This window comes from Carcharodon carcharias, chromosome 7, assembly GCF_017639515.1.
Source record: "Carcharodon carcharias isolate sCarCar2 chromosome 7, sCarCar2.pri, whole genome shotgun sequence".
NCBI classification, from domain to species: Eukaryota; Metazoa; Chordata; class Chondrichthyes; order Lamniformes; family Lamnidae; genus Carcharodon; species Carcharodon carcharias.
This window is the reverse complement of record NC_054473.1, coordinates 37,033,413-37,049,840: the sequence shown is the minus strand read 5'-3', so window position 1 is coordinate 37,049,840 and position 16,428 is coordinate 37,033,413. Positions and strand designations below refer to the sequence as shown.

At 41.6% G+C, this 16,428-nt stretch overlaps 1 protein-coding gene across 2 annotated transcripts in view; it reads left to right on the top strand.

Moving 5' to 3' along the window:
* The first annotated feature begins 74 nt into the window (after window positions 1-74).
* Window positions 75-16,428, top strand: part of actr8 (actin related protein 8) — a 29,401-nt gene continuing 13,047 nt past the window's right edge. The window contains exons 1-7 of one of the 2 annotated variants that reach the window (XM_041190940.1): window positions 75-691; window positions 6,758-6,928; window positions 7,891-8,001; window positions 8,375-8,479; window positions 11,007-11,180; window positions 14,675-14,768; window positions 15,732-15,864. In XM_041190940.1, coding sequence (XP_041046874.1) covers window positions 578-691; window positions 6,758-6,928; window positions 7,891-8,001; window positions 8,375-8,479; window positions 11,007-11,180; window positions 14,675-14,768; window positions 15,732-15,864 — 902 coding nt within the window. In that variant the 5' untranslated portion in view covers window positions 75-577. The remainder of the gene's footprint in view (window positions 692-6,757; window positions 6,929-7,890; window positions 8,002-8,374; window positions 8,480-11,006; window positions 11,181-14,674; window positions 14,769-15,731; window positions 15,865-16,428) is intronic. The other variant, XM_041190939.1, reaches the window with a different exon arrangement.

Sequence of the window (16,428 nt, the reverse complement as noted above, 5' to 3'; positions counted from 1 at the left end):
CCAGACACACGGGAAGTAGTACTGACATAGGATCTGCACAGGGAGCAGCACTGACATATCTACAGACACAAGGATAGGAACACTGCCACAGGATGTACAGACAAGGGAAAGTAGCACTGCCACAGGATGTACAGACACATGGGGAGCATCAATACCACAGCATCTACAGACACATGGGTAGCAGCACTGCCACAGGCTCTACAGACACAGAGGGAGCAATGGCTACCACATGATCTAGACACACACGAGGAAAGCAGCATTGCCACAGGATTTCCAGATATGCACTGGGAGCAGTATGACATGGAATCACCAGACACACACACGGGAGAAGCACTACCACAGGATCTACAGACACACAAAGGGGAGCAGGGGTTCAAGAAGCCAGCTCACTTCCACCTTCTCGAGGGCAATTCAATCTATAAACACACACGGGGCAGCACTACTGCAGGATCTACAGGCACAAGGGTAGCAGCACTGCCATAGGATCTACAAACACACACAGGGGGAGCAGCACGGGATCTATAGACACGGTCAGGGGGAGCAGCAGTGCCACAGGGTAGAGACCGGGGTCGGTAAAATGACTCAAGTGGAACAGGACAACGGCAAAGAAAAAGAGAAGGAAAAGGAGAAGGAGCAGCGCGGGGTGAAGCGACCGATAGTCCCGGCCGCCATCCCAGAGTCTGTACTGGAGGTGAGTCGGTTAGTGAGGCCGAAAGCCAGCAGAGGAGCGGCTCAGAGCAGAGCCAGTACCTTTAAACCGAGGCCGGGGCCTAGGGCTGGAGGCTGCGGCCGGATCTGAGCTGGGGGCCGGAGGCTGCGGCCGGATCTGAGCTGGGGGCCGGAGGCTGCTGCCGGGCCTGGACCTGGGGGGCCGGAGGATGGGCCGGGGGCTGGGGGCTGCTGCCGGGCCTGGGCTGGGGGCCGGAAGATGCGGCTGGGCCTGGACCTGGGGGGCTGGAGGATGGGCCGGGGGCTGCGGCCGGGCCTGGGCTGGGGGCCGGAGGATGCGGCCGGGTCTGAGCTGGGGGCCGGAAGATGCGGCTGGGCCTGGACCTGGAGGCTGGGCCGGGGGCCGGGGGCTGCGGCTGGGCCTGGGCTGGGGGTCGCGGCCGGGCCTGGGCTGGGGGCCGGAGGATGCGGCTGGGCCTGGGCTGGGGGCCGGAGGCGGGCCTCGGGGCTGCGGCCGGGCCGGGGCCGGGGCTGGGCCTGGGGGCTGCGGCCGGGGCTGGGCCTGGGGGCTGCGGCCGGGCCTGGCCTGACTCTCACTTCCAGCTCCTCCCCTCAATACCAAAGGGCTGGGCGTCTGTCAGAAGCATTAGGTAAAATATCTTTCACCCATAGACAATTGCTTTCTTAGTGCAGCAAGAGAGTCAAATAACTTACTGCAGTTAGAAAATTAAAATCAAACAGAATATGTTGAAAGGAAAGCCGAGGCAACTGCTCCAGCAATAGGAATGAATTATGATTATTGAGAAATGAAAGTAGCCCCAAAAAGGTCCTTTTTAAAATTCTTTTCACAATTTGAAGGCTGCAATTATTATTCCTCCTGAGTTTTTCTGAGAAGCTGTTAGATTGCCTTCTTCAACTCCAGCTATTGTTGTGACAATGGTGAGGCGATGGTGTTAATGGTATTGTCGCTGGACTAGTAATCCAGGGTAATGCTCTGGGGACCCAGGTTCCAATCGTCAGAAGGTGGAATTTGAATTCAATAAAAATCTGGAATTAAAAGTTTAATGATGACCATGGAAACATTGTCAATTGTTGTAAAAACCTATCTGGTTCATTAATGTCCTTTAGGGAAGGAAGTCTTACTTGGTTTGGCCTACAAGTGACTCCAGAACCGTGGCAATGTGGTTGACTCTTAAATGCCCTCCGAAATGGCCTAGCAAGCCACTTAGTTGTAACAAACTGCTACAAAGTCAAAAGAAAGGAATGAAACCAGATGGATCACCCGGCATCGACCTAGGCACTGGAAACGACAATGGAACGGCCGGAAACAACGGCAGTTGCAGCCCTGCAGAGTCTTCCTTACTAACGTCTAGGCCCTACTGCCAAAATTTGGAGAGCTGTCTCAGAGACTAGTCAAGCAATAGCCTGACTTAGTCATCCTCACGGAATCATGCCTTACAGATCATGTCCCAGACATCACCATCACCATCATTGGGTAAGTCCTGTCCCATCGACAGGACAGACCCAGCAGACATGGTGGCATAGTGCTATACAGTCGGGAGGGAATTGCCCTGGGAGTCCTCAACATCGACTGCAGACCCTATGAAGTCTCATGGCATCTGGTTAGACATGGGCAAGGAAACCCCCTGCTGATTATCAAGTACCGCCATCCCTCAGCTGATGAATCAGTGCTCCTCCATGTTGAACAGCACTTGAAGGAAGCACTGAGGGTGGCAAGGGCGCAGAACGTACTATAGGTGGGGGACTTTGATGCCCATCGCCAAGACTGGCTCGGAAGCACCACGACAGATCAAGCAGGCCAAGTCCTAAATGAAATAGCTGCTAGACAGCAGGTAGTGAGAGAACCAACAAGAGGGAAAAAAATACTTGACCTCATCCTCACTAACATGCCTGTGCAGGTGCATCTGTCCATGAAAGTATCAGTAGGAGTGACCACCGCACAGTTATTGTGGAGACAAAGTCCCACCTTCACATTGGGGATACTCTCCATCGTGTTACGTGGCACTACCACCGTGCTAAATGGGATAGATTTGAAACAGATCTAGCAACTCAAGACTGGGCACTGTGGGCCATCAGCAGCAGCAGAATTGTACCTGAACACAATCTGTAACCTCATGGCCTGGCATATCACTCTATCTAATATTACCATCGAGCCAGGGGATTAGCCCTGGTTCAGTGAAGATTGCAGGAGGGCATGCCAGGAGCAGCACCAGGCATACTTAAAAATGAGGTGTAAACCTGGTGAAGCTATAAGACAGGACTACTTGCGTGCCAAACTGCATAAGTAGCAAGTGATAGACAGAGCTAAACGATCCCACAACCAACGGATCAGATCTAAGCTCTGCAGTCCTGTCACATCCAATTGTGAATGGTGATGGACAATTGAACAACTCACTAGAGGAGAAGGCTCCACAAATATCCCCATCCTCAATGATGGAGGAGCCCAGCACATCAGTGCAAAAGATAAGGCTGAAGCATTTGCTCCTCCTCCATATATTTCCAAGTCAGGATAGTGAATGAGTTGGAAGGGAATTTCCATGTGATGGTGTTCCCATCTATCTGCTGCCCTTGTCCTTCCAGATGGTATTGGTTGTGGGTTTTGAAGGTGTTGTCGAAGAAGCCTTGGTGAATTCCTGCAGTGCATCTTATAGATGGCACACACTGCTGCTACTGTGCGTTGGTGGTGGAGAGAGTGAATGTCTGTGGATGTAGTGCCAATCAAGCGGACTGCTTTGTCCTGGACGGTGTCAAGCTTCTTGAGTGTGGTGGGAGCGGCACTCATTCAGGCAAGTGGGGAGTATTCCATCACACTCCTGACTTGTGCCTTGTAGATGGTGGACAGGCTTTAGGGAGTCAGGAGGTGGGTTACTTGTCACACAATTCCTAGCTTCTGACCTGCTCTTGAAGTCACAGTATTTATGTGGCTAACCCAGTTCAATTTCTGGTCAATGGTAACCCACAGGATGTCAATAGTGGGGGATTCAGTGATGGTAATGCCATTGAATAGCAATGGCCGATAGTTGGATTCTCTCTTGCCAGAGATGGTCATAGCCTGACACTTGTGTGTCGCAAATGTTACTTGCCGCTTATCAGCCCAAGCCTCAATGTTGTCCGGGCCTTGCTGTATTTGGGAATGGACTGATTCAGTACCTGAGGTGTCGCAAATGCTGCTGAACATTGTGCAAACATCAGAGAATATCCCCATTTCTGACTTTACGATGGAAGGAAGATCATTAATGAAGCAGCTGAAGATGGTTCGGCCGAGGACACTACCTTGAGGAGCTCCTGCAGTGACATCCTAGAGCTCAGATGACTGACGTCCACAATCACAATCATCTTCCTCTGTGCTAGGTACAACTCCAACCAGCGGAGATTTTTCCCTCTGATTCCCATTGACTTGAGTTTTGCCAGGGCTCCTTGATGCCACACTCGGTCAAATCTGCCTGGATGTCAAGGGCAGTCACTCTCACTTCACCTCGGGAGTTCAGCTCTTTTGCCCATGTTTGAACCAAAGCTGTAATGAGGGCAGGAGCTGAGTGGCCCCAGCAGAACCCAAACTGGGCATCAGTGAGCAAGTTATTGCTAAGCAAGTGCCACTTGATAGCACAGTTGATGACCCCTTCCATCACTTTATTGATGATGGAGAGCATACTGATGGGGCATTAATTGGCTGGGTTGGATTTGTCCCGCTTTATGTGTACAGGACATTACCTGGGCAATTTTCCACATAGCCAGGTACCTGCCAGAGTTGTAGCTGTACTGGGACAGCTTGGCTAGGGGTGCAGCAAGTTCTGGAGCACAACCTTCAGTACTATTGCCGGAATATTGTCAGGGCCAATAGCATTTGCAGTATCCAGTGCCTTCAGCCATTTCTTGATATCACGTGGAGTGAATCGAATTGGCTGAAGACTAGGATCTGTGATGCTGGGGTCCTCTGGAGGAGGCCGAGATGGATCATTCACTTGGCACTTTTGGCTAAGATTGTAGCAAATGCTTCAGCCTTATCTTTTGCACTGATGTGCTGGGCTCCTCCATCCTTGAGAATGGGGATATTTGTGGAGCCTGCCTTATTCTTGTCGTTGATATAGTAGGCCCAGTTAAGCTCCTAGCCAGTGATGATTCCCTTACATTCTCCAGGGCATCAATAAGGGATTTGTCTGTGGTGGTGCCATTGAAGATCAGAGCTTTTCAATGATCGTCATTGCTTGCCATTTATATGTGCAGCCTGGATGTTCAGTTTTATCTGCTTCATTTTTAGAGTAGCTGAATACTGGAATTGTCAACAAACAATCCTACTGAGCTTATGTTGAAGGGGAAAAGGTAGAAAAGCTGATGTACTGTAGAGGATATATAGGCAAGTGACATAAATAGTCACCAAGTGCATATGGGATGAGTTATGATGAGGATAACACATGCTTACCAATATCAACATAATACAAGTTATCCAAACTGCTTTAATCTTGAGCTGAAAGGTCTAGAAAGAAGACAGATAAGGGAGGTTTACGTAATTAATCACTTTAGGTTTGCCTCATTTAAGCCAGGAAAATAGGATCAGAGGTTTTAAATTAAATTAGTGAAAAGTGAAAAATGTTGGATAAATTTAACCCAATGATTAATAAATGTTTGGAATAATCTGCCAGTAAGGATAGGATACTAAAAGGTTGAATTTTAGTTACTTTTTCTCATCCTTGAGTTTTTTTGTATATGTTCTAAAGATGGGTTATAAACTATAAGACTTAAGAACAGAAGTAGGCCATTCGGCCCATCGAGTCTGCTTCACCATTCAATGAGATCAGGGCTGATCTGATAATCCTCAACTCCACTTTCCTGCCTTTTTCCCATCCCTTTTTCCATTGACTCCCTTTCTGATTAAAAATCTGTCTATCTCAGCCTTGAATATACTTAATGACCCAGCTTCTACAGCCATCTGCGGTAAAGAATTCCACAGATTCACTACCTTCTGAGAGAAGAAATTTCTCCTCATCCCTGTCTTAAATGGGCAACCCCTTCCTCAGAGACTATGGTCCTAGACTTTCTACAAGAGGAAGCAGCTCCTCAGCATCTACCCAGTCAAGGCCCCTAAGAATCTTATATGTTTCAATAAGGTAGCCTCTCATTCTTCTAAACTTCTAGGTCCACCTACTCAACCTCTCCTCATAAGAAAATCCCTCCGTACCCAGGATCAACCTAGTGAACCTTCTCTGGACTGCCTCCAATGTCAGAATATCTTTCCTGAGATAAGGGGACCAAAACTGTTCACAGTATTCTAGGTGTGGTCTAACTATAGTTTTAGCAAGACTTCCCTATTTTTATACTTCATTCCCTTTGAAATAAAGGCCAACATTCCATTTGCCTTCTCTATTACCCGCTGCACTTATATGTTAGCTTTTTGTGATTCATGCATGAGGATTCCCAAATCCCTCTGTGCTGCAGTTTTCTGGAGTCTTTTTCCATTTAAATAATATTCAGTTCCTCTATTCTTCCTGCCACAGTGCATAATCTCACATTTTCCCACGTTATATTCCATCTACCAAGTTTTTGCCCACTAACTTAACCTGTCTCTATCCCTCTGTAGACTCTGTGTCATCCTCACCATTTGCCTTCCCACCTATTTTTGTATCATCTGCAAACTTGGCAATAGTACATTCACTTTCCTCATCTAAGTCATTAATTTATATTGTAAATAATTGTGGCCACAGCACTGATTCCTTTGCCACTCCACAAGTTATAGGGTGCCATCCTGAAAATGCCCCCCTTATCCAACTCTCTGTCTTCTATTAGTTAGCCAATACACTTCCCCCAACACCATGGGCTCTTATCTTAAGTAGTCTTATGTGCGATACCTTATCAAATGCCTTTTAAAAATCCAAATATGTAATACATCTACTGGTTCTCCTTTATCTATCCTGCTTGTTACCTCCTCAAAGAATTCTAAGAAATTTGTCTGACATGATTTCCCCTTCATGAAGCTCTGCTGACTCTGCTTGATTATGTTATGCATTTCTAAATGCTCTGCTATTGCATCCTTTATAATAGAAACTAAACCTTTTAATATTTACTTTTGAAGCCAATCCAGAGTAACTTCATTGTGGTTATTCATCCTGGTTCATCCACTCTAAGGATTGGTCGAGCTGCAGATACACTTCCTGTTGGTGTACCTCATATCATTGCCCGAAGACATAAACAGCAAGGACAGACTCACTATGAGGACCCATGGCTGCACAGGGATGGTCTCAATGTAAGTTGTTTTTGTTTTTTGTTGTGTCCTTTATTTTAGTGCCTGAGTTGAGCCTTTTAGCCTGTCAATATTTATGTTGTAGATAAAGTGAAAAATTAATGGCCCCAGTTTTCCAGTCAGTGGCAAAACAACAGTACTTAATGCTGATATCAAAGGAAGCTGCCCACAATGATCTAGCAATCTCTACAACATGGATTTTCCCTTTCCCAACATCAGGTGCCAAGTCAAGGGATCACTTGGCGTGATGTCATCAGGCAGGGTAAATAGCTAATCATATTGAAGGCATATCACAGGCAGCAAGCTAGAAAGTGAAGTGCACTGATTATCCTTCACTTTTAGTTAAATTTTACAGCGAGTGAAATAGATGACTCAGACATACATGAGATTAGGTTAGAGACTAAAATAACATTGACTTTTTTTTTTAATTAGTTTTAAAATGTGAAGTTTTTATCATAATTTAGAGATTTAACATTCCACAAATGTAAAATTGGTTTTCAAGGGTCGGAGAGGTTTTTCAGCAATAATTATGAACTTAGTACGCCATTAAAAACCCAGTTACAATTGATTCAATAAGGTATAATTTTTTCGACATTTTTTAAAGCGAGATTAATAGCACAAAAGGGAAATTCCTGTCAGTTTAATTAACTATACTTGATTGCAGCCTGGAGGGACATCAACCAACGCACCCTGTGGAGAAGCATTTCTCGATTTGCAACTTCTCAACTTCCATGTTTAACAGAGCATGAGCAGACTCCACGAGTTACTGTCAGTTTCAGAGGAACACTGACACTGCAAGATCCGGTTTAGGGTTAAATAGAATCGGACAAATTTTTGTTCAAGAAGGCAAATTTCATCTTCACTTTCTTTGAAGAAATGTGTTTTTTATCTAATGATTAACTTACATTGCTAATGTGAAGATAATCTAAAATTGGAAATCCATAAATCAATGATTTTTTTTTAAGAAACCAGAAAGCAATGAGCAAAGACAGAATGGCCTTAAAATGGTGGATCAAGCCATTTGGTCCAAAAAGATGTCTAATGGTGCAAGGCGAATACCAGCTCCTCCAGATCAGGTACAGTAATACAGTTTTCTGGAGTAAGATTTCATCACAGCAACAATTTTACATAAGGGGAATGGTGGGGGCATCACTTTCTCTTTAAAACAAACTTCGATAATACCTCCATTCTTTATTGAAATATTACTTTAGCGCATAAAGTATGATAAACAATTCAGAAGATCATTGTTTATTATTGTTAAACTCTTCATAGTTTGACATTTTCCATTGAGTTTACATTAAATGTTGGTGCATGGAAAAATATTTTTTGAAACCCAATATGGTAAAAAAAATACAGCAGGTGGCAGGGCAAATGTTCCCCCTGTACATATGAGTTTGAGAGCTTTACGACTAGTGAATGGCACATTATAACATTTTATAAACTTTTCAGGTGAGGGCATATAACAAGCAGATGAGACCAGCAGTCTTGGACACCAATTCTGGGGTCAGATGGACAAACACTTCACATCAACCTGAGTTTCTTGTAGGAGAAGAGGTAATTTTTTTTTACTTGATAAGTAAACTTTGTGTTACTGTGCGTGTATATTCTTTACAAAAAAGAAACTCTACCATTGATATGAAATACTGTAGACTTCTAAAATATTACCTAACATTCTACAATCTCAGATGTGGCTGGTTATCAATCCTAGACAAAGTCAGAAGGGGAAGTGAACCACAAAGTTGCTATTTCTTAAAGTCTAGCCTTTTGTTTATATTGAGAACAAAATAGCTCGGCATCAATGTCTCAAATAAAAACACTTGGACGTTACACCAAGAGTGAAACTTTTAGCACTTCAGACCATGGTTATTAAGCTGCGTAACTAGAAATTAACATTCGCTATACGTTACAAAGTGTTGTGACATCCCAAAGGCATGAAATGTCCAACAGAAATTGTTGCTTGCACAAGTTTAGCCTTGGCTCAGTGGCAGCACTTTTGCCTCAGAGTCAGAAGGTTTTGAGTTTAAGTCCCATTCAAAAATTTGAGCACATAGTTTAAACTCACTCTTAAGTGGAGCACTGAGGGAGCGCTGTTATATCGGATAAGGTGATAAAGCAAGGCCCCATCTGGCACCTCAGATAGATGTAAAAGACCTAATGACGCTGGATGTAAAAGATCTATTAACACTATTTGAAGAAGAGTAGGTCAGTTCTTCCTGATGACCTAGCCAATATTTATCCATCAACCTGCAGCACTATAGCAGATTCTCTGGTCTTTATTGTTTTGTTATTTGTGGAATATGGTGTGTATTAAAAAGCACTTTGTGTCGTCCTTACATCATGAACAGGACTTTATAAATGCAAGTTCTTGTTCATCAAAGTTTTTTTCTTTCTCAGTTTATTGTACATTAACACTTGGATGTGAAGCTATCTATTACTTGCTTTACATTGTTGCAGCCCTGATTTCTCCTCTTACTACCTGTCCGTCAACAGAAAGGTATTTTGATTTTTGAATTCTCCCTTTATAAATGGTAGCATATTTTTCCACCCATTCAGTTTTGGAGTTATCTAATCCTCAATTAATAACCCCACAGCAAACTCGAGATAAGGTAAAATAAGAAGGTATTTTATTTTACGCATCCACAGAAAACGCAGGAATGAGTTTCGCAATATCCGCCCCTTTTGCATTCATACAATAAGAAAGGGATAAGGGGAAAAAAGGGATTCAAGGCAAAGACCACGATAAAAATAAGAATGATGGTTTTACATGAATCTACAGTCCGGAATCATTGTCCAAGCAAGGTTTCTTTAGGTGTCTTTTTCTGGAAGAATTCCTGGTCTTGGCCCTAGGAACTCGGTTGCAGGTTGAGTCCATTGAAGATGCAGCAAAGTATCCATGGTATTAGCTCACTTTGTAGGTGCAATACAGGGTTCTTTCTGGAGATCAGATTCTGAGAAAGATAGAGGTCAGAGACTGGCTGCTAGCCTGGGGTCCGGTTTTCTCTACTGAACCACAACTAAAGATAAAATTCAGAAGTTGTATAACTAAAGGAATTCAAACATCTCAAGTCTTGGTGATGTGACAGGATGGTTTCAGGTTGAGCTATTCAGCTAACGAGGCACTTGTTAAATCTCATTGTGGTATGAACAGGTAACTGAAGAACCATTAGTACAATGTTGGAGATGGCAAGCCACATGCAGCTCTACTTTTGTCCAGAGCTGGCTGGTGCAGACATATCATCAACAAATCCTTGGCTTGGCTGGAATGTTTATACAATACAAGGTGGATGATGAGGTAGCATTTGTCCATTGGAACAGCTTAGAATCTTCCACAGCTACAAACATGTGATCAGCTGCAGCCATTTCATCAGACCAGCAATTGTCGATTTTAAAAAACAGAAAAAAGACGTAGATTTTTTTTTTTTCTTCCTGTCTCCTGGATGGGAAGCATGCATTGAGTCAACAAAAAACCTCTGGACTTACCTACACATTTTTCCTGGACCCTTTGTGCTTACACTAGGGTACAGGTTTGTGAGACATTCTTCTCCTGATACATTTGTCTCTTCATAGATTCTTATGTTACCAAATATACAAACTTCATAATCCTGCTGGTTTTCTGCTGCAGTTGGAAATGTTGGCATTTAACGCTTTCATTTCAGTTAAACCTACAATCTTGTGAAACTATTTTATGCTAGCTCTTCTAGGATACTTGGTGTAAGTTTACTACTAAGAAATGGTGCAATTTTCTGCATTAAGTTAATCACTAGGCAATACTGATATTGTTATTTTAAAGGTGAAGGGACTACACCCTATCCCAACCACTGCAGCACCTGATTCACTAGTCTTCTAATCAATCAAGGTGTTAATCCCTCGTTTGCTCGTATCCTTTCTACTATTTTACACTGAATTTACAGCCTAGAATCAGGCCATTCACAAACTGGTCTGTGCCGCTGTTGCTAGAATTTTTCTGTCTAGCTTTTGAGTTCATTTCATAACGGATAGAGCAACAACTTTGTGTCATAATGAAGTTGTACAATCCAAAATTAAACATAATGAGAAGTATTATCTCATTCTTTTCCAACAGGCATTGTATGTAAATCCATCAGACTGCTACAATGTACATTGGCCAATTCGCAGAGGCCAGTTTAATCTTCATGCAGGACCTGGAGGCTCTCTCACTGCAGTGCTGGCTGATCTGGAAACTATATGGACTTTCGCTATTCAGAAATTCCTAGAAATTCCCCGGAAAGATTTAAAGGTTAATAACAACTTTATTAATGAAAACAGTAAAACTCTGAATTGCTTTAGGAGTTATTCTATTACAAAATATTTCACTTATTGACTGTTCTGCTATCAATTATGTATAGTGCAAATATTTCATTATAAAACTGCATTTTAACTTTAAATCAAGAAGCCAAGTGGATTCCAAGCTATTCACTTTTGTTTCGTAATTCTCTAATTAAGTTATACAATTAATTTCTGCTGAGCCTTTACCAAAAATTGTGATGTTCATGAAAAGTTCAATGAAACAACAGTTAGAATTCTTTAGGACAAAATTTACAGTTTTTATTGTGATCTGTACTTTTGTTAATAGTGTACCTTTTCCACTTTTAAACCTTAGATTCAGCAAGTCCAAGGAAAAAAATGCACTGACAGTAGGACAGACACTAATACAATTTTCGGGAATAAAATTAATGTTGCACTACAGAAATGTGATTTGGATTAAAAATAAATACTTATAGGGTGCTGGGGGGTGAAATTGGTCTATGCAGCAGCACAAAACAAGCTCTAAGCAAATTGGCAGCTGATTTTGCACCTGTTTTTATTCACATTGACTTGCAAGATGTTGCCAAGATTTTTAATTTCAAACCAAGTAAACGCAACAGTGAGACTAGAAGTTGAGTCTCCAAGAGGAGTTTAAACAATTGTTCTGTGAACTTATGTGGAAAGCAGATTAGGCATGGTGAAAAATCATCTTCAAATCCATTGTTTGCTTCTAGCATAGACTCTTTTAAACTCCAATTCCACCTCTCTTTTTTAAAACAATCTCATCCCTTCAATCTAACCTCATCTATCTTTTCTGTATCTGTTTCCTCCTTATTTCCATCATTCATTTAGGAAGTGTCAGTATGTTCCAAAAATCTGGATTTTTACTTGCTGAAAATTGGATGCAAGGCTAGTTTCTCAGCAAATCAATATTCCTTAGTAAATGATCATTCCTATATGATTAAGTGTGTACTCAACACACCAAAGGTTATTTTGTTGGTGTTTTACAACAAAATTGTGAAATGCTGTAACACCTAGTGCAGAGGATAACAGTAAGCTGAGTAGTTTCTTGGACTTGCCTATCAGTGCCATCCATGTTGGCGCAGACCCATAGCAGTGACCTGTTTCTTGCTCTACGTCCCACCATTACATGTTTCACCTTTAAGCACCAAAGAGTGGTCTGAGATGTTCCAGACGTAGGTGAGACCATTTTGAAGCTAATTATCTGTCATGTTATGACAGCACTGACTCTTCAATCCAATACTGAAGAAATGCAGCATATTGGAGGATCCATCTTTCGGTCGATACATTAAACTGAGTTTCTATCTGCCTGTTTAGGTGAAAGTAAATGATCCCATGGCACTATTTGTGCCCTGATTAACATTTATTCCTCAATGATAAGCTCTAAAATTAGATTAACCTGTCATTTATCTCAGTGCTGTTTGTGGTACCATGCTACATTCAAATTGGTCTACCTCCAAAACTGCAGCAACTGTATTTCAAAATCAATTCGTTAGCTGTGAATTGCTTCAAGACACTCTGAAGGCTTGAAAGGCACTATATGAGTGCAAGCTCTTTCTTTATAAACTTCAGATCCATTCCTAACAAAATATGTATTTGGCTTTTTCTTTTGAAAGAGCTAACGGGTACAGCGTTGGCATCCTACGCTGGGAATCTATTCCGAGTATCATCTACTCGGGTTGGAAGGGAATTTTCATCTCCGCTCGTGTCATGCATGTTATTTGTGTCCTTTAGATCTGTGCTCACAACCCGAGCTATACAGCCTACTTATTTATCTATATTATCCATGCCTCCGTGTCATGAAAACATAATAATTTTCATAATATTAATATGATTTATTGTAAAGGTAGGTTAATAGTGGGGTTTGGATTAGTTTCTCTGTGTGGATGTGTATGGGGAATTTAATTGAATTGGAGGCAGCTGGCCTGGAGCTTTTATGTTATCAAAAGGGAAGCTAGGCTTGAAATGCTAAATATATAAACATGGCTGAAGTTTTAGGATGTAAAGTGCAAGGAACATTTGCATTTTTAGATAAATTAGGTTAGTTTGAATTTCAAAGAGATGGTAAGGTATTACACTTAGCCATAAGAAGCTAAGACAAACAGTGGGCAGAATTTTGCCATTGGCAAGCAGGGGGGCGGGGCTCGCTCACCACGTAAAATGACGCAGGATGACGTCAGGCGGAACCCCCAATGTCATCCCGCCCCATTTAAATTTTCAGGAAGGTGGGGGCACAGCCAAATCAGCTGTGCGCTTGCCGACCTGTCAATGGCCAATTGAGGCCATTGACAGGATCATTTAAACAATTAAAGGACCTGCCCGTCCAATCTTAAGGTTGGCCGGCAGGCCAAGAGCCCCGGTGGGATGAGTTTTCATGTAGGGATTTAAAAAGTTTAATAAACTTATAACGTAAATTATGAACATGTCCCATCTCATGTGACATTGTCACATGAGGGGGATATGTTAGAGAATTTTGTTTATTCTTTTATGATGTAGCTAAAATTGTATATGATTGTGGACTTGCCAGGGATCTGTACAAAGCTGTACTAACTTATTTCAACTCATACATATTATCCAGATGGGACTAAACTTGTTCTAGCTTGGATGCCAGAATTGATATTTAATTAGTTTGAAGTACTTACTTCCAATTTAATCATGAGTCCACTCGGAGATCAATGTAGCAACTTCAGTGACTGTTAAAATAGTGGGGTTTTATTGTTGGAACTATAATTAAACTTGTAGGCAATATTTGCAGACTTTTTTTTATAAAAACTTGATGCAATATTTATTACATCAGTGTGTAAATTCCACATATATGCAAGTAAACTTATCTTTCATACAGACTGAAGATTCAATGGCAGCCACTAATCCGGCTTGAATGGAGCTTTGACCAATACCATATCTATATCTACAATTGGAAAGCCATCTTGTGAGAGAGCGGCAGAGAAAACAGCATTCACTTTATTGCAATAAAATAAAAGCAAAATTCTGTAGATGCTGGAGATCATCACCAGTGGAGAGAGAAACAGAGTTAACGTTTTGAGTCCAATATCAGTCATCTTTGGGTTCTGAAGAAGTCATATTGAACTCTAAATGTTAACTCTGTTTCTCTCTCCACAGATGCTGCCCGACCTGCTGAGTTTTTCAAGCACTTTCTGTTTTTATTTCACTTTATTGCAACACTTCTTTAATACTGCGTTGAAGTGTCAGTCTAGATTATGCACTCAAGTCCATGGAGAGCATTTGGGGGCAAAATATTGCTTTAAACTTAAAATGTATTTTGCCATGGATTGGTAGAACCTGACATAGGGGTATTCAAAGTATTTTAAGACAGAATATTGCACCCATTCAAGATTTTTAATATGTAATAGATGCATTATGACACATTTTCCTTTTGTACTGCACTTTTTAAAATATTTTTATAATCCTGGGATTTATTTAATTGTTTTGTTTTGACTACACAAGTATTACAGATGTATACTGCTCATCCCGGATATCTACAACAGACAACATGTTAAAGAGCTGATAAACCTACTTTTGAACAATATAGGATTCTCAGGTAAGTGTACATAGTATATTTATTATTGCAGGGGACCTGGCTGCACAGATGTAATTTTAATGTGGACATATATCAAAATATTCGGCAAGAGTGCTCTAAATCATTTCTGTAAGGAAAAGGTAAAGTTTTAGAATATAACATAAGAAACAGGAGCAGGAGAAGACCATACAACCCATGGAGCCTCCACCACCATTCAACTTCACTTTCCCGCCCGGTCCTCATAGCCATTGATTCTCTGAGAGACTATAAAACTGTCGATCAGAGCCATAAATATGTTCAATGGTGGCACATCCGCAACCTTCTGGGGTAAAGATAACTCCTCAGAATCTCAAACTTTAATTTTACTTTCCTTTTCACATGCTGATGAATCTGCCATGTATTTCCTGTTTTATTTCACATCTATGATTTTAAGTCTGGAATAATTTTCCTATTAGAATTAATATAGGTACAGTGTTACAAAACCGGCAAACCAGGAACCAAGGTCATGCCGGATTTTGGATCTTGCCGGATTTTGGGTTGGGTGGTTTGGGCCATGCCTGGTCGGGTGGGGTCAAGGGTCATTCAGAGCATGGAAATAGACCAGCATGCAAGCGACGAAGCAGGTAACCAGCCCAACACTGCACCATGCCAATGCAACGCCTAGCCAAATTGTCCTGGTAAGTTTTTTTATTTTACTCAATTAAAATTGATGGATGACGCATTCTAAAAAATTTTTAAATAACCTAAAATAAGGTTTTCGGACAACTCTGATTTTTGGACAGCTGGATTTGAGACACTGTACCTGTAGAGGTTAATAGTTGCTCAGCTTTAATTGAGGTAATTAATGTTCGGTTAATCAAGAATCAGCAGAATTTGGTCTTTAAAAAACAATATTTGCTCAATGATGCATTTCTGTTCAATTTTAAATTTTTTTAAATATGAATGGTTTTTAGTTACTCTTTGCCTTTTTATAATGTTTTCCAGGTGCTGTTGTCCATCAGGAATCAATCTGTGCTACTTTTGGGAGTGGTTTAAGCAGCGCTTGTGTTGTAGATGTAGGAGAACAAAAGACCAGTGTGTGTTGTGTAGAGGATGGAGTGTCGCAGCGAAATACTAGGTCAGGCCGATGTTTCGCTTTTAAAGGTGGATTAAAGATTTTTGATTCATAGGTCCAAACCCAATTAACTAGTTAACCAGTGGGATATCCTAACTTGTGCATCATATCTGAGGGAAAAGAAGTTGATAAGTGTTTGAACTCAAGCGTAGATTTTTTTAAGCAAGTACTAACTACAGATGTTGCAATCCCGATATTTCAGGTCTCACTCGTTTGGTGTACAACTCAACATATTGGTCTAATGTGCAAACAATTTAATGTATGTCACTTTCAGTATGAAATACAGCTCCATATAGTGTGATGAGAGATGTATATTTTTATGTTTGTGATTATGTTTTCTCTGTAGAGACCTGTGGGTATGTGTGTGTCTAGGGTTAATTAAACAGGGGGAAGGTTATTATGGATAAGTTGCCTATGAGGCCCAAGAGATGAAAGGTTAAAGAGTTAGATTTGTGCATTTGTAATGAGTGGTTATGGTGGATTTGAGTTACAAATAAATAAGTTGGATCTGAAATTTGCAGTGTGAGATAAGTGGGGAAATTGGTTTTCAGTTGTTGGAGTTCAGAG